The 20284-nt window shown below is 54.1% G+C and overlaps 1 protein-coding gene across 4 annotated transcripts in view; it reads left to right on the top strand.

The window, feature by feature from the left end:
* Nucleotides 1-20284, top strand: part of PRKCA (protein kinase C alpha) — a 296529-nt gene that overhangs the window by 213966 nt on the left and 62279 nt on the right. For all 4 annotated transcript variants that reach the window (XM_055574947.1, XM_055574946.1, XM_055574948.1 and 1 more), the window contains exons 6-7: nt 18948-19104; nt 20148-20282. In XM_055574947.1, the coding sequence (XP_055430922.1) occupies nt 18948-19104; nt 20148-20282 (292 nt within the window). The remainder of the gene's footprint in view (nt 1-18947; nt 19105-20147; nt 20283-20284) is intronic.

Below are 20284 nucleotides of genomic sequence, written 5' to 3'. Positions count from 1 at the left end.
CAGCAGCAGCAGCTCGGTGACCGGGCGCTTCCCACCACGGGGCACCTTTGAAGCGCTTTACCTGATGGACCTGTTTAAACCTGTGCAGAAATTTATTATCCTTATAGAGGATGAAACTGAGACACAAAGAATTTAACTTGCCCCAAGTCACACAGATCGTCAGTTTAATGGAAACCTGTTTAATGGATAGAAGTCGAGATATTTTAATGACGGTACCAGGAAGAATTGGAATCTCGTCTTCGCTAAGGCTGCTGTAATAATACCATGGACTGAATTTCTCTTGGTTCTGGAGGACGGGAAAGACAAGATCAAGGTGTGTGTTGGCCGTTTCTGGACAGAACCGTCTTCCTGGCGTGGAGCGGCTGCTTCCTGGCTGTGTCTTCACTTAGGGAACAGGGGAGAGAGAAGAGGTTGAGAGCGGGCAGCGGGCGGCAGGGGAGGGCGCCGTGCTGTGGAGCCTTCAGGGCACCGTTCCCACCCTGAGGGCTCCTCACGACCTCGTCACCCCAAGGCCCCGTCCCTACAGCATCCCCAGGGGGTCAGGGCCTCGGCATACAAACGTGGGGGCACAAACATTCCATCCACAGCAAATCTGATTTAAAAGCACAGTTGTTATTTGTGTGCAGGAAATTCAGGCCTAAATATAGAATGCCAAACTAAGGGAAATAACTAATTAGTAATCATTTCTTTAAAATCTGTAGAGTAATTTTAGATGTTCAGAATCAGAATTAGCCTGGCTTCAAGGAGAACAGAGGTATAAATAATGAATAGTGACTAGCAGCACTTGCGGTAGCAAAGAAAAGTCACAGAAGCAAATAGCGCAGAGTCCCCACATGCTTCACCCGGCAGCTCCCGAACCAGGGCTCACGTGGCAAAGCAGCCACGTCTTTCATAGTACCTGATAAACGTGTGAACCACAGGTTAGTCAATGGAAATGTTTTAGAGTCAGGGAGTGAAATCAGATATTGTGTATTAACACATATGTATAGGAAATCTGGAAAAATGGTATCGATGAACGTATTCGTAAGGTAGGACTAGAGACACAGACATAGCGGCGAGACTTGCGGGCGCAGCGGGGGAAGGAGAGGGTGGGGTGAAGGGAGAGAGTAGCCCTGAAGCATACACATCGCCACGTGTAAGCCAGCCAGCCAGCGGGAGCTGCTGTATACACGGGGAGCTCGCGCGGTGCTCTGGGTAGGGTTAGGTAGGGGCAGGACGTGGGTGGAGGGACGCCCAGGAGGGCGGGGGTAGATGTGCTCCAACAACGGGCTCACGTTGTTGTACGGCAGAGACCAGCACAATGCTGAAAGCAGCTACACGCCAGTAAGAAAACGAGAGCCAAAGAGAAGGGATCCGCCTTCCCCGTCCAGGACAGAAGGAGCCCAGACAGGCTGCTTCAGGGGTGCCCCGCCTCTCGCGTCACCTGCCCGGACTCCCCCTCACCCAGCAGATCAGGCCCCACGGTCGTGACAGGCGGTCTCACTAACTCAGCTGCCATCCTGCATCCTGCCTGGGTCCCCGCTGTCCACAGGACTGGACCTTTCTCCATGCTGAGCCTTACAGCCCCCGTTTCACGGACACCCGCAGTACGGAGCCACCGAGCACTGTTCTCTGAGCTCAGAGGGGCAGGAAGCCTCGGGGATGAGGCGGGAAGTGGCAGCGCTGGAGCTTGAGCCCAGGTCTGACTCCCGAACCCAAAGGTGGAGGCCCTCCCACGTCTCTCATCAATTAAAGAGTCTCTTTGGGATAAACAGCAAACCCATGAATGTTTGCTCAACCCACATCAGCACCCCGCAGCTTCTCTGAGGCAACGGAAGCTCTAAACGTGGGACTGACATCCCTGGAGGAGGCTGAAGGACGGGGGTGTTTGAGAGGCCAGAGGGAAGAGCGCAGGAGCCGGCGAGAGGAGGTGACGGGATTAGCCGGCCTTGGCTTTTCCAGGGGTCATGTATGGATGTGAGAGCTGGACCATCAAGAAGACTGAGCGCTGAAAAATTGATGTTTTTGAACTGTGGTGTTGGAGAAGACTCTTGAGAGTCCCTTGGACTGCAAGGAGATCCAACCAGTCCATCCTAAAGGAAGTCAACCTTAAATATTCGTTGGAAGGACTGATGCTGAAGCTGAAGCTCCAGTTCTTTGGTCACCTGATATGAAGAGCTGACTTATTGGAAAAGACCCTGATGCTGGGAAAGATTGAAGGCAGGAGGGGAAGGGGACAATAGAGGATGAGATGGTTGGATGGATGGCATCATCGACTCAATGGACATGAGCTTGAGCAAACTTCGGGAGATGATGAAGGACAGGGAAGCCTGGTGTGGTGCAGTCCGTGGGGTCGCAAAGGGTCAGACACGACTGAGCACGCACACACAACACACACACAGTGAGAACACAGATGTCAATGATAACCCACAAGGAGCCAATCTTATGGTGCACACACAAGTGACTTCTGGGGCCATGCTCTTAGACCGTAAGCACTCGTGTTAATTGTTAGATTAGCTCCATTTCCATTTGACCTGTGCAGACTCACCCAGTTTGAAAATCATTCCCAAAGTAAAATAGAAACTCCCAAGGGACTACTGGGATGGAAATTGCCCTTTGGAAATCAGAGATCAGGGTCCTTGAGAGATTGGTGCAGTATTTATGGGAAAGGCGTCCGCTTCCTGGTATATTTTTACTTCTTGCCTTTGGGCAGTGGTGCGATGTTATCTGAACAGTGTCATTTTTTTCTTTTACTATGTGATTTTAATAGGTTTCCTACATTCCTGTGTGCTTTTTATTTGGTTTGGAGGAGTGGTAAAGAAAAAAAAAATCCCTCATGGGAACGAATTTTCAATTTAATGTTGTAAATAAATGGAAAAAACATCGCAGGCTTTACAGCTGTTTCAGGAACACATCTCCCTGAATAGACTGTCCTGCAGAAGAGTCTGATTTTCTCAGATACTTCGTTTGTTAGTTCCGCGTGGAGTTGGAGGTTCTAATCAGGCTCCAGGGGAGGGGGAGAGCTTCCTGCAAGTGTGAGGATGTGAGGCTGCTGGCGGCTGCAAGGTTGCATCCTCCAAGAACCTTCTAGAACTGTGTGGGGACCTGCCATCAGGTTGCTGATTTAAATAACAACATTCTACATACGCTCTGTGTCCTTCCACCTTTTAATAGCACGGTCGGGGCCATCGGGGCAGCGAGACTCAGCTTTGCGTAATAATCACTCTGATGCACCGTCTGTCACCCGTTTCTGAGCCGGCGTCAGGCTCTCTGCCAGGCCCCCGGGGATGCTGAGATGAGGAGGATGTAGAGCTTATCGTGGGGTGTGTGGTCTTGGGGGGGCATTAAGACAAGGAAGAGAATGAAAGGGACGTGCCTGTAAGCACAGAGGCCCTTGGGGCGGCCCCTCGCCCGCTCCCAGGAAGCTGCGGGTGGCTTCCCAGAGGCCCCGGGAGGACGGGTGGGAGAGGCTACCACGTGAGGATGCGGGCTGTGATCGGCTCAGGGTGTGCAGGGTTCGACCCCGGCCCAGGTGTCAGGGAGTCCAGCGTGTTCGGCCTCGAGGGGAATTATTTTCTTTATTCATGGGCTTAGGGCTACAGTCACTACCGTTTCACGTGCCGGGGTCTTAGGCGTCACGGAGCAAGAGCTCTGAGTTAAATGCTTCTTTCTCAAACAGGAAAGTTTACGGTCCGGGTGGATCGTTTTTTCACAAGGACAGAGCATCAGTCTCCTCCCCTGAACTCCAGGGGTGACCCCGAGGTTCACGGTGACCCTTGACTTTTTGTGGATGCCGGGGGCGGGGACGGGTGGGCAGCCCCTCTGTCGCCTGGAGGCTCTGTGAGGGAGCTTTCCACGGCGCCCAGAAGGCCTGTGTGGTGGGACTGCCCGTCTGGGGCTGCCAGCGGGGAGGAGCTGCACCCAGCCGCTCGCTGAAAGGAAAAGGCATTAGCTGGAGGTCATTTCTCTTAAATAAAAGCTTGGCTGTGGGATTAAATGCAGCTCAGGGGCACAGGTGGGGACGGGGCCCATGTGGCTGGTGCTGGTTTGGGCTGCGCGGGGCAGGCTCAGGCAGCTGCTTATCCGGGTGCGTCCAGAGTGACTCTCATCAGTGCACTGTTAGCGCCTTCGATCACCCAGTTACCGGTTCCCATCAGATCCCCCCACTTCTCAGTAACTCTCAACATTTGCGATTAACAAGGCATCTGGGTGTTGTGTTTGGAGACCAGCAGCCTTTCACCGATGGTTTTAGCATCGAGGGCGAACTTGATCCGTTTTCATGTTGGTGGAGAGGATGCTGACGTGTTCCCGAGTGAGTCTCAGTCTTGGAAGAACCCACCTCAGGCTGGGCCGGTGCTTGACGTCCAGCGCCTCTCTGCGAAGGTGGACAGGAACGACCTCGAAGCTGAAAACACCTCGGCCTGCGTGTCCGGAGACGCTCGCACGTTGCCCGGTTCAGACGCGTTGCTTCTGGGAGACGGCCGACGTCTTTTCAGTGACTCCTTTACCCTGTGTTCTTCCCCAACTGGACATTCCCACGTCCCGGTGCCCCACACCTGTGTGACCCCGTCGGCAGCTGGTAGCTCCCCTCCCCAGGTGTCTCCCTTCCACCCCCGCCACCCCTGACACTCAGAGTTCTCACGAGGAGAAGAGCTCTGTGCCCTTTCCCAGGGGCAGGCTGGTTCCACCTGCTCTCCTCTGCTGTGCTGTTCATGGGCTGTTCCAGGTGGCTCAGTCGTAAAGAACCAGCCTGCCAATGCAGGGCACTCTAGAGACGTGGGTTCCATCCCTGGACCGGGAAGATCCACTGGAGGAGGAAATGGCAACCAGTCCAGTTTTCTTTCCTGGGAAACCCTGTGGACAGAGGGGCCTGGCGGGCTACAGTCCACAGGGTCACAGAGAGTTCCAGGACTGAGCCCACACAGGTGCGGGCAGTTCACCCCACTCCATCAGGAGCATCACCCACACTCCGCGTGGTTGTCTCTGTGAAGCCCCTCCAGACGCTTCATGCTCTGCCTAAGGTGGGCTGCTTTCTCCTAACGCCCTTGACACCATCTGCCACGTGGCTGTGTGTTTATTACTACTTATGTGCTCATCTCGCCCGGCCAGACCATTAGCCCTTTGAGGTCAGAGATGGCATCTTATCTCCTGTTCCCAATGCCTTGAATTTGTGCCTGAGATGTGTTGAGTAAATGATGATGATGATGATGGAAGGTCCCAGTGGGCACAGCATTGAGAAAAACGACTCTGCTCTTCTCTGGTTGTGCTGGGTCTCCGCTGTAGTGCACAGGCTTCTCTGGTTGTGGCTTTGGCTGTCCTGTGGCCCGAGAGAGCTTAGTTCCCCAACCACAGCCCCTGCATTGGAAGATGGCTTCTTTATCCCTGAACCAGCAGGGAAGTCCCAGAGAGGACTCAGCGTTACACTGTGCTCCTGCATCCCAAATCTAAGCGAGTCTTACCGTCTTAGCCTTCTGTCTGAATCACACAGAAGGGATCCCATTTTAGCCTATTTCATAAAGCCACGTGACTTCTAGGATCCTTCAGAGAAACATACGTCCACCAAGAAGTGGTCGCATCTTCTCCAAGAGACACGTCAGTGCTTACAGCCTGACCGTGGTCCTCGTCCTGACCTCCCACAGTGGCAGAGCTAACCGTCCAGGGTCCACCGGCTGCTGGGTGCTTCCTGTGGCCGGTCCCTCCTGCAGGGCTCTCTGGGCAGTGGCTCACACCCAGCTTTCCAGGCTGGGCACTCTGGGTGCTTGTGGGCAGCACGGCCAGGCTGGGCAAGGGCCGCCAGTGTCCGTGCCTTAAGGCACCGTTTGCCTCTGTTGTAAACACCCCAGTCTCCAAGCTCAGAGTGACACGGCTTATGTCTCCTGCTCCAGACGACCTCCAGTCCTTTTATAGGATTCTTTGTAGGAGCTTCAGCCCTCCTTCCGCTTTGACTTCAGTGACTCCTGCCACAAAGAAGCATTTTTAAAGATGGGCTTTGAACGCCTGCATCCCCAGGAAGAGGAGAAACAAATTATTTGTGGGGCCTCTTCCAAGACCACCCCTGTAGCATACAGGGACATTGACACTGACCGAGCCGGTCATTCTTGTGTGGGATTTTAATTGCTTTTAATTATAGGATTATCATTTAAGCACAAGATTAATTGCCATGAAATTATTGCGAGCAACTTGATCATCTTCTAGAAAATAAATGCCTTAGCCAAGTGAGGAGTCTCTTAGAGGCTTGAAAGTGATGTCGTTTTAATCACTTCCACTGAAACGTTCTTTTAACTCTTTAATGGGCAGAGATGTTATGAGGATCAGGATGGGAGAGGAATGTCCCTTCTGGTTCTGCACCAGAAGGTTGGGAAAATTCAATACCCCGTGCTGAGGAGTCATTTGGCTCCCCTCTGGAAATGTCCCCAAATGTGGAGACTTCTCCTCTCTTGATTCAGTGAATCTTCATGAGTGGGTGGTGGGAATGCTCCACCAAGAAGCTCGAGAAGCAGATCCTGTCTTTGGTCCAATATTAGCCTATTCTGACGAGCCCATGTTTCCCCACGTGTGACGGATTCTGCAGGCAGTGGTGTGCGCGTGCTCCAGGCATCGGCATCGAAATGGGGCTGAGAAACCTGAGTGTGTTCAGCTCAACTTCCAGGCACCTCCCTCCGCTGGGAAAGAACGCAGATTTCCTGAGAAGGCCGAGATTTGGCTCCTGGGGCTGTCCTAAAACATCCCAGTAGAATAGCGCGGGGCAGGGCCACCTGCAGGAAGCTCGCTCCCGGGCGCCCGGGGACCCGCCTTCCCGAGGAGAACAGCGCCTGTAGCTGCCACCCACCCTCCTGGGTAATTAGCGCAGGGTTTGTGGTTAATTAAAGACAGTCAGGGTCCCTTTTAAAATCAAAGCAGGCATTCTTTCCCCAAAATAATGAAGCTAGAACAGATGCAGGGCAAAGTTCCTATAAAAGTTTTCGAGGCGGGTTGCTGTGGGGAAAGTCATGGAGAGGAAGTGTGGCTTTGCCAGCTTAGACCCGCTGGGCCGGGGATGTCATGGAAGGAAACGCAGGCTTTGCTCAACAGCCAGGGTGGGGTGGGGGTGGGGGGGTCGGGGGTCTCTTGTTCTGGAAAACTCGCTCACTGGCAGCTCTTCCCCTTGGGGAAGTCTCTCTGCAGCTGGGCGTCCATGGCTGGGACTAGGGCTGCAGGACACGGGGATTGTTTTGGCTGTCCATCACATCTCATGGGTGGCCTGGGAGACCACACGCAGAGGAGCCCAGAAGCCCAGAGGGAGCGTGTGCTGGTGGGTTCCCGTCAGCCCTGTGCAGCCTCATGACCTCCCACTCACACGCCACCACCCTGCCCGACCCCAGATGCCCCCTCAGCTGCCGCCCCAAGAGACAGGGACCCTTGGTGACGCTCAGAACCTCAAGCTCCTGAAGGATGCCAGTTTATTTTTTAAAAAAGAAAAATTCCTTGGCATACATCAAATGAGTAACACTCCATTAAGGAAGGATATAGGAACTTATGTTTCTAGGATCATAAAAGTGATCTGATGCAAAGAGCTGACTCACTGGTAAAGACCCTGATACTGGGAAAGATTGAGGGCGGGAGGCAAAGGGGAAGACAGAGAATGGGATGGTTGGATGGCATCACTGACTCAATGGATGTGAGTGTGAGCAAGCTCAAGGAGATAGTGAAGGACTGGGAAGCCTGGTGTGCTGCAGTCCACGGGGTTGCAAAGTATTGGACCCGACCTAGTGGCTGAACAATAGCAGGAACAATTTCAGCCAAGTCTGAACAGCAGATGCCTTCAAGGGATGTCTTGTTTGCAGTGGTGGACGTTCCCACTAACAAAAGTGCTTGAGTCGAAGAGGAGAGGACGGCCCCCCATCCACCCCCATGGCCCAGGCAGAGGCTCCGAGGAGCACAGTTTGAAAGGCACGGCCGTGGTCCAGCCTTTTATGTTATGTCTATAAAAACCAAGGCTTAGAGAGGGAGCGGGACTATTCGGTGGGGTTTTGGGTTGTGAAGGACAAAACTCAATTCCAACCCACTCTTAGAAAGGAGAGATTCCCCCCGAGAAATTGGGTCTCTTGCGTAGCTCGTGGGCAGGGGCGCCCTGGGGCCCCGGGGACGCTGGAGGTAGGGGCGGGCCCTGCTCACCCGTCCTTCTCCAGCTGCTGCTTTTGTCTTTTTCACGGCAAGCTAAGCTGCCTCCGCTGTGCGGGAGGCGCGGCCCACATCTGCCTCTGACAGCTCCGTGTCTCCTGCAGCGTCAGGTGTGAATCCGTGGCCCCAGGGAAGGCTGTGTTGGCTCGTGTTGGGTTAAGTGCCCCCTCTGCACCCTGGACCCTGGCTGCCGGGTGGGGCTTATCGGAGGGCAGTCGGTGTGTGCGGGAACGGGGGTGATGCTGAGCAAACAGAACACCACACTTCATCAGCCAGGGTCGTGCAGAAAGGTGGTGGGGGTTGGGATGGGGGTGAGAACAGGGTCTTCGGCTTTGAGGCCTTTTCCTTTGACCTTGTTGCCTGTGTGTGAAATCACTGAAGAGCAGAGACGATGTCTAGGCTTCGGTTTGAAACTTGTTCATGACTCACAAGTCCCTTTGGAACAAAGGAACGTATTCCTAGCCTGGCCAGTCTCCAGGGACAGGCAAGGATAAAGAAAATGTCTGGACTCAGCCGTGTTTGTCCAACCCTGCCACCCCGGACATTAATCACCCCTTTTATTCGGAAGCCGTAGAGCAGCGCTCCGGGCTGTGCGTCCGCAGTCCTGATGGACAGGAGATCCTGTGACGCTGGTACCCTCTGAATCGGCCCCCTTAGTATGTAGGACGAGTGACCCAGGAAGCATGGAGACCTGTGCTTGGGGCTGGAGACCCAGACGAAGCTCCCTCGCCCGCACTGTGGGCTGCTTGGCAGCACGGTCTGGAGGCCGAGTGGCTCTCTGGGTCCTGGCGGCACTGCCCCTCTCACCCCCGCGGCTTTGCTTTCTGGAAGAGTTCCAGCTGCGAGAGCGAACAGCTGGGGACATGCTAACAATGCCTCCGAGTCTTAGCTTCTCTCTGAGAAACACCAAGCTACCTGGCTTCCCTCCAGCCGGGGAAAGAAAAACGAGGTACATTTTCCCTGCGAGTCAGCCCATCAGGCTCCCCCCACGGTCAGGAAAATGACGTGTCTCCTGCTTGGTGTGTAAACCGTGGCGACTTCCCTCGGGCAGCAGGTGCCCTCACCTGGCCCTCTCCGAGCCCTTAGACCCCAGATGCCCGCCTCCTAGAGCCCCGTGGGGGGCAGACCCTTCCCGCCTGCATCTCTGGACTGAGGGTGCTGCCTCTCTGGCCTCCCTCCCGTTTAACCTCCGCCTACCTCACTGCTGTGCCGAGATGGTGGTGGTGGAGGCGCCATGGCTTAGGGGTGTATGAAGAGCTTGGTTATTTTGCCGGATTAAAAGTTTTTCATCCAAGATCCTTGGCCCCTAGTCTTGCCTTTTTTTCGGAATTAATTTAGCCTCAAGTAGGCTCGATGCATGTGGTCGCCTTGGGAATTTCCAAAGTGTTGACAGATGGGCTCAGTTGGAGAATGATCCCAAAGGTAGTGAGAGCATCGAGGTTTGTTTTTTCAACTGTGGCGGAGACGACCAGAGGCTCTGACAGCTGAAAAGCTCATACCCCTGACCTGGGCAGTCTAGCTAATGTTTATATTCAGCTTCATATTCTCAGATTAAAGACCGCGGTGGTAGCACAGATGGAAGGGCCTCGGGCAGACGGCTTGTTACTAAGGCCTTTGTCTCCTAAGGCTCTTGTGTTCCAGAAGCAAATACTGATCCGAGCCCCCCAGTAGCCCCTGAGGGACATGTCCCTGAGAGCATCATTTTGAGACCGTTTCTGGGGACCAGGAGTGTGTGGGCGCATTGCCGATCCCTCTGGGGACGGGACCACCCTGTGGACGGCAGGGCCCTCCTGCTGGCACGTGCAGGACCGTTGCCAGCCAAGCGGGTGTCATGGGTGATGCTCAGCATTGAACTCCTGATGGGGGAGCCCTGCAAAGGCCTCCTGAACACAGGGCTCCCCAGGACGAGCTGGCAAGAGCAAATCCTGCTCAAAGCCTCGGGTAAAGGTGACGGTGAGGAGGCTGGTTTCACTGGGCCTGGTCTCTCGAGGGTTCGGCTGCTTCCAGGTGAAGAGAGAGAGAGGAGCAGTAAACACCTCCATCTCTGCCGCACTGATGTGGGTGCTTATAGTTTTATTAGCAGCTGCCTGGGAGCCAGGCCCGACTTAATTTAATTTAATCTCCTTGGTTATTTTCAGCTCAGCTCAGTCTATTTTCAGCCCAGATGGAGGGGAAGTCATCAGATGGAGGGGGTGGCTGGGGAAGGGGCGGGGGGCTGCCTTCCGTGCCCCCAACCCAGTGACTCAGGCTTGACCCCTCCTTTCGAGGAGCCGGGTCCCCAGACCAAGTTCTGGCTCTCATCGAGTTCCTCTCTGGGCCATCACCTTGTTGCTCTGAGTAACTGTGAACACTGAGAATAAGAAGGGATGGAAATTTACTCGGTGAACAGGAAAGGGGCAGCTGAAGAGGACTCGCCCTCAGTCAGGACACCGTGCCCCTGGATGCCCAAGGCTATGTCACAACAGGTTAAGTGCAGGCTGGGGCTCCTCTGGCAGCCCAGTGGTTACGACTCTGGGCTCCCAGTGCAGGGGGCTCGGGTTCAATCCCTGGTCAGGGAACTAGATGCCACATGGAAAAAAAAAAAAAGTACAGGCTTTTTGCAAGAATTAGCAGAGTCGAATATGACGAGAGAAATGGCCTCTGATCAACAGAGCAGAAGCCACGTGACTGAATGCAGAGTCGAATATGACAAGAGAAACGGGCTCTGATCAACAGAGCAGAAGCCACATGACTGAATGGAGAAACAATGGCTCATTTCAGAATGTTGTTCGGAGAGTTGTCTAAACATTTGGAAGAAAAAAATAAGGAAAACTCACACTGTACACCAAAATAAATTTCCAATGGATTTAAAAGTTAAATATATTAAAAAAAAAAAAAGACAGGATAATTGAAGAAAACTTAAGTGAATATTTGGCTAATCTCAGGAAAGGCAAGGATTTTCTGAATGTAAAAGAAATAGAAGAAGTAAAAAAGGAAATGCTTGACAGACTTAGCTGTATAAAGACTTGAGCTGCTGTGTTGCTGGAAGCACGGGGAGTGAAATCTAAATGAAGTTTGCAGCACACGAGACAAAGGGCCTTTGTCATTCCTTTACATCTAAAGAGGGAGAAGGCAATGGCACCCCACTCCAGTACTCTTGCCTGGAAAATCCCAAGGACGGAGGAGCCTGGTAGGCTGCAGTCCATGGGGTCGCTAAGAGTCGGACACGACTGAGCTACTTCACTTTCACTTTTCACTTTCATGCATTGGAGAAGGAAATGGCAACCCACTCCAGTGTTCTTGCCTGGAGAATTCCAGGGACTGTGGGGCCTGGTGGGCTGCCATCTATGGGGTCACACAGAGTCGGACACGACTGAAGCAACTTAGCAGTAGCAGCAGTACATCTAAAGAGCTCTTGTGACCTGGTAGGAAAATGCTTTACCACCCTATAGGGAACTTGGACAAGGACGAAATCAAAGAAACAGAAACACTAACATAGCAGGGGGGAAATAGTTAAGCCTCGAAAATAATCAAGGAAGCCACAATTACAAGTTATTTTTAAGTTTTATCCCCACACCCTTCATAAAACTTTGATATGACTTCTGGGGGAGTAATTTGGCAATGCACATCAGAGTCGTGAATGATTTTACCCCCTCCGGTCCATTTCTAATAATAATGTGTAACCTGAGGGAAAACAGAATTTCAGATGGATGTTGACACGGGAAGATGATCCGTTGCCATGTGATTACACAAAGGGGAAGAATTTTAATCTACATAGATGGCTGAGACAGGGGATGGATAAAATAGATCATGAGATAGCTAGAAACTGGGATGCCAGCCTTTTAAAATGCTTTCAAAACATACCTTGTTGTGTCATAAAGACGGGTTCCTACACTGTGTTCTTAGGGCGTTCCCTGGCCGTCCCGCGGGTAGGACTCCGTGCTTTCTCTGCCGAGGGCCCAGGTTCAATCCCTGGTCAGGGAACTAAGATCCTATAAGCCGTGTGGTGTGGCCAAAAGAAATTTAAAAACCAAAACAAAACCAACAAAAAGCCCCTCTGTTTCTAGACATGGACTCTATAAGAATAAATGTTTCAGTGCAGATAAGTGCAGAGCAAAGAGCCGGGTGGTAAGAGCAGTTCTCTTACAGCAGAAGCTTAGGTGGTTTTCCTTTTCTTCTTAATACTTTTATGTGTTTTAGTTTTTGAATGACGAATATATCCATTCCTCTCATAATAAGAAAAAGAAGTCTTTCTTAAGAGTTTCTTGTTGTTTATACAGAATCATTTGGGCTCCCATAACCTGGAAAATATTATTTCTCCAACAACCAGATTCCATTTCCTCTTGCAACTTTAAGGTCATAGAAGTTTAATAGAAATTGTTACTTTCCACTAACTGGAAGAGAAAAAGTAGTAAAACATTTATGATTCTTGTCCAAGGACCAAAAGTTGCTTTTTCTCATCTCATACCAAATTCTTGTAAGTTCTCTTTCATTCGTTCATGGGATTTTGGTGGTAGAGTTGCTGACTCGGGTTTTTTCTGGTCTGTGGATGACACTGGATTTCCTGGGACAGAAATTACATTCTTATCATCAAAGCATGGGCCTCGCCAGTGAGACAGAGCATTAAGTGAATCAGCCCTGGCTCTGGAGTGGGGCGGGGAAGGCTGAGCAGGTGGACATTCCTGTTGCTTATGTTCCTCACCTTTGTCTTTGGCCATAAAGGAAGCAAAGATGATGAAATGTATGGGCCGCATATTCTTAACATGTGCATGTGACTACGTGGCTTCAGTTGTGTCTGACTCTTTGCAACTCCATGGATGGTAGCCCACCAGGATCCTCTGTCCATAGGATTCTGAGGCAAGAATACTGGAGTGGGTTGCCATTTCCTCCTCCAAGAGATCTTTCCAACCCAGAGATCAAACCCAGGTATCCTGTGGCTCCTGCCTTGCAGGCGGGTTCTTTTACCACTGAGCCACAGGACATGGAGCAGATCAAATCCAGAATTCTGGAGGTTTCAATACAGACAGTGTAAGCAGACAACACGTGCAATCAGATCAGATGGAGCAGAGAGACAGCGCCAGGGGCCCAGGCTGTTCTCCGAGTCCTGGTCCATCGTTACTCAGTCAAAAATCACTCCTGTGGCCAATGCCGCCTTGCATTTTATTCCCGAAATCCAGAGAAGTTCTGTATAGGACTTCCCTTCCCCAAGTGAGAGGGGTCCTTTCCGGCTTGTTTCCCCTGAAAGCTGGGGCCGCGTCGTGTCCTTTAAACCTCTGTGGGCCCAGTGACCCTTCCTTCTGAGCAGTTAACGTTTTCCAAAACATATCGCCTGCTTTGGACCCGACTTTATTCTCCACCAAGAAGGCCTGTGAGGCTTTTCCTTGTCCGAGAGTCCCTCCGAATGGACGCTTTATGAACTGCAGCCGGAGACGCGGTGTTCACCAGCTCTCCAGTCAGCTGTAGCGTCTCAGCCCAGAGAATCTCCACATCTCTCACGGGTCTGGACCAGGTGCGGGGAGACGCCCCACCAGGTGGGGCCTGGAGCTGCCCCTGCTCTCAAGTTGCCCTGAGTCTCTAGACTTGAAGCTCCAGTGGGCCGGGCAAGCGCGGAGGGGAGGTTGGAGACGACAGGTCTGGCGCCAAGGTCCAGGCTGCAGCCCCGGGAGGGCTGGGGAAGGGGCAGGTCCCCGCTGGCCAAGGACAGGGCAGGGTGAACCCAGATAGGTGGAGGGGCGTGGAGGTTCAGGGGTCAGGTCACAGCTCCCAAGCTTGTGTCATGAGCCTCACTCAGCAGCAGGGATTCAGAGTCATCAGCATCAGAGCAGGGGCTCCCCGGTGGGGGCTGAGCGTCGGGGCCAGGCAAGTACCGAGCACACTGTGTAGGGTACGGTTAACTGACACGCTCAGTAATCAGCCCGTCGGGGCCAGGCCGCATCCCTGGGTGCATGTGGAACCAAGCGTGGAGCGTCCCCAGAACCGAGACAGAACGTTTCAGTAACAGCACACAGGCTGTTGCCCTCGTTTCTAGGTTGGGCGCCTCCAAGACACAATGTCACTCAAGCCTCAGAAATTCTCTCTGTTCTAAAGTCACAGTGATGTGACTTAGCGTCTCCTCGGTCACCTACTGGTGACCAGGCCTGTGAGCCCCCATCCTCGGCTCCCCACCACCTCTGGCTCCATCGCTCCTTCCGCCAGATCGAGCCTGGCCCCTTGGGGTGCCCACATGCTCATGGAGAACTGGGGGCCCAGTGGGCAGCCCTCCCCTCAAAGGCCTCCCGTCTAGGAGCTGCCCTGGCCGGTCCTCACTGCCCATCGCGGGGGCCGCCCTAGACCCCTGCCCACCCGAAGGCGGATGCTCCCTCCTGTATAGACACTGGTCCTGAAGGGCGTGGAGAAAGGAGGGTCCCTCCGTTCTTGAGAGCCAGGCGCTGAAGGCACATAGCCCGGAGCCTGCAGGCGCCCAAAGGTTGTCATACAAACCATAGGCCAGTGCTCCAGGAGCTCGTGGCTGAAAAGAGGAGGAGGACTCTGCCCGGAGTGCCCTCAGGGGCCGTGTTGCCCGGCAGTGTGGACACCTGTGGGCGCTGGGAGGGGACCTGGGCGCTTTGCCCTCTGTGCCCAGCCCTGGTGCCAGTCAAGGCAGCCCGGGCCCTGCCTACCAGGTGACCCGAGCCACCCACCGGCCTGGGACCTGGCTGGTTCTGACCCTTCCCGGGCCTGAGCTTGCCCGTCGACCCCTCCTGTGAGCCCATGCTAGCCAGGGCTCGTCTCTCTGATGGCTGGAGAGGCTTGGCTCAGAACCGCCCCACCCTGGGCACTGCGCCCACTGCTAGACAGCTTGGCCGCCCCCGCTGCGTCTCATGCCAGGGATGCTGGGTGAACCCTCCTGTTCCGGAAGCAGCCCGCGTCCCCCACCGGCTGCGTTTGCTGGAGTCCTGGCTCCTGGAGCAGAACCCCCTCCCCCAAGATGCGGCTCCTCCTCCCGCAGCATCGTCAGAGGAGCTAAAGGCGCGGCGGGAACAGGCCTCGGGGACATGGCGTCCTCCTGGCCCACGCGGGGAGGCCCATTTTGGGCAGTGAGGGCCGAGCCCCAGGAGCTCTGAGAGTCGTCTTGTTTGACCCAAGGGTCTTGGCCGATGTGCTGAAGGGACGAATCCAGAGGAGGGCGGACGTTCCCAGTTAACACCAGGTGGACCCTCAGTCCCGTCACAGGCGTCCTGATGAGAGAGGTGTGGTGGGGGCGCTGACACACAGGAGGGTGGCCTGGGGGCTGAGCAGAGGCTGGAGCGACGTGGCCGCCAGCCTGGTGAGGCTGCGAGACGCAGGGGCAGCTTCTTCCCTGGAGCCTCCGGCCAGAACATGGTGCTGCCAGCACCTTGAGTTTTTTTTTCCAATTTTAGTTTTATTTTTTTAACACCAAAACCATTCTGTATTGGGGTTTGGCCGATTAACAATGTGATAACTTCAGATGCACAGTGCAGGGACTCAGCCATCCATATACATGTGTCCATTCTCCCCCAAACTCCCCTCCCATCCAGGCTGGCACACAGCGTGGAGCAGAGTTCCCTCTGCTGTACAGCAGGTTTTCCAACACCTTGATTTTATCCTGGTGATTCTGACATTGGCCTCCAGACCTGTGGGAATAAATCTCTAATTTTAAGCCGCCGAGTTTGCAGTCATGTGTCCCAGCAGCCACGGGAAGCTGATCCTGCTGGACCCACAAGACAAGGACGCCTGCATCCTGATGGTGGGAGCAGGGAAAGCTGGAGGTCATCCCTGCCCTCCTCCAAGGCAGGACGTTCTTCCCCGCACCCCACCCACTGTGGGGGGGCGGGGCGGGGTTGGAGGAGCCTGCCGCGCCACCGGACCTCAACATCTTACGGACCAAAGCTCCCCTCTCACTCCATTCACTGTGCTTCTCCAGCATGAGACTAGTGGGTGCTTACTGGGCAAATAAAGAAAATAAAATGAAAATACAGCCCACCCACCAGGCTCTTGTGGTGCACACGAGGGATATTTCAGGGGTTATTGGCAGGGCGGGGCTGGGGGGGAAACCGAACTGGTTTGGACGCGCGTCATGCTATTTTGTCGAATGTCATTTACCCTCGTTCCAGGATTTGTTTTTGTGATCTTAAAAAAATCCCTGCTTTCAAGCACAATTACCCAGCTCGCGGTACACCCACGGCAGCTGTCTCTTCTCCCTGTGATTTCCCGGTGCCGTTTGTCTTAGAATCAGCGTCGCACACAAAGCATTGCTCCTGCGCGTGCGTGGGCACAGCGCCCGTGGCCTCCTGGGCCAGGAGCACCGGATGCTCTCGGGCCCGAGTCTTGGTGACATGTCGTCTCACGGGGTCCAGGCACCAGCCTGTCGCTTCTTAGGCTGATGTCAGCTGGTCCCTGAGGCCCTGCCGTAGAGATTACTTGGCAACCAGAACACCCCAACCACTGAATGATTTTAGAATCGCATCCCCAAGAATGAAGGTTGAGTGCTGAATAACTGATGCTTTTGAACTATGGTGTTGGAGAAGACTCTTGAGAGTCCCTTGGACTGCAAGGAGATCCAACCAGTCCATCCTAAAGGAGATCAGTCCTAGGTGTTCATTGGAGGGACTGATGTTGAAGCTGAAACTCCAATACTTTGGCCACCTGATGCGAAGAGCTGACTCATTTGAAAGACCCTGATGCTGGGAAAGATTGAGGGCAGGAGAAGGGGAAGACAGGATGAGATGGTTGGATGGCATCACCGACTCAATGGATATGGTTTTGGGTGGACTCCGGGGGAGTTGGTGATGGACAGGGAGGCCTGGCATGCTGCGGTCCATGGGGTCGTAAAGAGTCGGATACGACTGAGCGACTAAGCTGAACTGGACTGAACTGACCACCGCACTCACACCTCTCAGTCGGGTGGAGTGAGCCCTTCAGCCCCTCCTGTTCTCCAAGGGAGAGCTTCGTTTTTCAGCCCAAATTTGTCATCTCTTGTAATACTCAGGTTGCTTTTTTAAGGGAGTAGACCTTCTGCGTTGTGCTTAAAAAGCTGGGTCACACTTCTCCAGTGGTCAGGGCCCCTGGAACCTCCTGTCTCAGTGAAGACCGTGGAGTTTGGGCGGCGGGATGAGGCTGGGACTCTGCATCCAGGGTGTCATGCGTGCTCACGTCCTGCTGTCTTTTCTTCTCTGCTGCTTCCAAGCCGCCAACAGCAGAAGGCACTGTGTCTACTTGCCTACGTGTCCTTCTGCAGCCCTCCTGTGCTGCAGGAAATATGCCTCTGCTGGCTGATCTAGAGGAAGCAGCAGCAGCTCATGAACTGCTGTTCCCAGCACTTGGGATAACAGGATGGAGGTCTGTCTGGGAAGCGGGTCATGGGGCGGCCGAGCCGGACACTTGCTTCTGTCCTGTCCGCTCTCGGCTGCGTGAGGTTAGGTACTGTTTTATGGGTAAGTTGCTAGAGGGAGTCAGTGGTGTATGAGGAACACATGGCTGGCTGCTCTGTGGCTGGTCACCCTGGGCCGGCCTTCCGCCCCTCGGACACTGGAGCAGGTCACCCTGGGCCGGCCCGCCGCCCCTCGGACACTGGAGCAGGTCACCTGGGCCGGCCCGCCGCCCCTCGGACACTGGAGCAGGTCACCCTGGGCCGGCCTGCCGCCCCTCGGACACTGGAGCAGGTTACTAGAACATGGCCACACCGTCACCTTCCCGTGCTAAGGCTTCCGGGCAAGGATGGTGCCAGCCCTTGGTGGGTCTCCCGGTGCCCAAGCAGCGCTCATCTCTGACCTCTGCCCTTAGGGCTCCACCTGAACACCCAGTGCGTTCAGCCCCTTTCACCTGTCCCCTCCCCCACCGCCCACCACCAGCATTGGCCCCGTCTTCTGAAATTCATCTAAATTCCTCCTTTGACAATCACACTAAGCTGACAGTCTGTTGATGGGCTGGAGCAGTGGATCTTGCCAGCTTCCCCACAGAACCACCTGGAAGCCCCCTGCCTCCACCCAGTTCTGACTCGGTTGGTGAAGCCGAGGCCGCCGTCCAGGGGTCACGCTGTGAGAGCTGCTGGGCTGAGAGTCTGGGCCCAGGGAGATGTGTTCCCGTGGTGTCCAGCTGACTGGGGGCCCCAGAGCTTTTAGCTGCGCTGGGGGGTAGAGTGAGGAAGGCCCCCAGCCACGGTCCCTTCTCGTCAGACCGACGGGTGATTGACAGGTGTTGGCGTCAGCCCTCCCGCACCTCCATCAGCTGCTCCGCGGAGCTGCCCCTCTGCAGGCGACACGGCCTTGTCTCCACTTTAGTTTCCATTTGCTTCTCCGTCTCGAATGGGCACTGGGGCCACCCAGGGTCTTGGGAAAGGCTTCTGAGTCTTCCTCCTGGGTCAGCGCCCCTCCCGTGCAATCCTCATGCACAGCGGGCTAGAAGCCACCAGCTCTACAAAGGAAAGAGACGACCTCTTGTAGGGGTTCCAGTGCCGCCGTGTGTGGGCTAGCCTGCTGGCTGCTCAGGCGGGAGGCGGACCAGCTCTCCCGGCTGGGGGTGGTGGTGGGGAGGGTGTTAGGATGCAGATTCTGCTTCCCCAGGTTTGGGCAGCAACCCCGGTGTCACAGATGCTGCTGGACCGGGCCAGTGCTGAGTCTCCAGGCTTGACCGCTGGGTCCCCAAGGCCCACTGCCTGTGGTGGGCAGTGGCAGCGGGCAGCTTCTCTCGTGGTGAGGGTCAGAGCCTCCTCCCCTGCTTCAACACCATCATGACGCCTCTCAATCGGCCGGGTCCTGATGCAGGACGCTCAGCAGCGTGGGTCTGTTCTCCTTTTGTAACCTGGGATCTTTCTTCTTCTCTCTTCTCAGTACGAGACGCGAAAAACCTAATCCCTATGGATCCAAATGGGCTTTCAGATCCTTATGTGAAGCTGAAACTTATTCCTGACCCCAAGAACGAGAGCAAACAGAAAACCAAGACCATTCGCTCGACGCTGAACCCCCGGTGGGACGAGTCCTTCACGTTGTGAGCTGAACCCCCTCCTCCTCCACGTTCTGAGCAGCGATGAGCTGGGCTTGTCATAAACGTCTTTAGACATCGATTCATCCCTAGGCTATCCTCCCACGGCTGCTAGAGACGTAGCTGTGGTCACCCTTGGTTGATGGATAGAAACTCAGTTTACCAAGACTTATACACGATACCCCAAGTGACCATCAGTAACTCCTGTATAAAAAATTCTCTCACATTTCAGATGTTGAATCAAGTCCTCTTGGCGGACTTTGGTTTTTTGAGGGGGGTGGTGGTTAGAGGAGACTGTAGGTAAGAGGTAGGTAAGGCTGTAGGTAAGAGTTTAAACAATAGTTTTTAAAACATGGGATAAGTGAGTAACCATCGAAGCTGATGTTGCCACTGAAATGGGAAGGCTATCTTTACATCTAAGCAGGGAAGACTTTCTGGGGAAGGCGACATTTAATGTGGGCCTGAAAGGAGTGAAAAGATTTTGGAGACAGAGATGGGAGGGGGGAAAGAAGGGAGGAAAGGTTGGGGAGTGGAGGCCTGAGTAAGTCAGGAACAAGAAAGCTCTGAGCACAGCTGAGCATAAGCAAGGGGCCCTCTCTGCGAATGAGAACGCAGGAAGCAGCTTATCTGTCACACCCAGACGTAGCTGTCTAGGCTATAGACCAGAGGCCCTCCGGCCTTGCTCTGGGAAGGGCTGGACAGTAAATGGTTTAGGCCTTATGGGTCATCCAGTCTCTGTTGCAGGTACTGTTCTAGATTCAGAGCTGCCATAGCCAAATGTGTCCAGACAAACAGCCGTGACTGTTTCAATAAAATTTTATTTACACACACAAGCAGTGGGCCTGACTTGCCCATGGCTCATAATTTGCTAACCTCTTGTCTAGAGCTTTGGTTACTGAGGGGCTGGCACTTTGTTGATGATGGAGAACCACAGGAAGAGAATTGAATATACTATTTTTTTAATCTCAAGTTCAGATCTCGAGCATGTGGTATCATCCCATAAACCACAGTAAAGATAACCCTGTATCTGTGTGTGTGTTCTTTGATAGCAAATTAAAACCTTCTGATAAAGACCGGCGACTGTCTGTGGAGATCTGGGACTGGGATCGAACCACACGGAATGACTTCATGGGGTCCCTTTCCTTTGGGGTCTCGGAGCTGATGAAGATGCCGGCCAGTGGATGGT

Source organism: Bubalus kerabau, chromosome 4, assembly GCF_029407905.1.
Source record: "Bubalus kerabau isolate K-KA32 ecotype Philippines breed swamp buffalo chromosome 4, PCC_UOA_SB_1v2, whole genome shotgun sequence".
Taxonomy (NCBI): Eukaryota; Metazoa; Chordata; class Mammalia; order Artiodactyla; family Bovidae; genus Bubalus; species Bubalus kerabau.
Note: the sequence above shows the minus strand (reverse complement) of the source record. Positions and strands in the feature narration are given on the sequence as shown.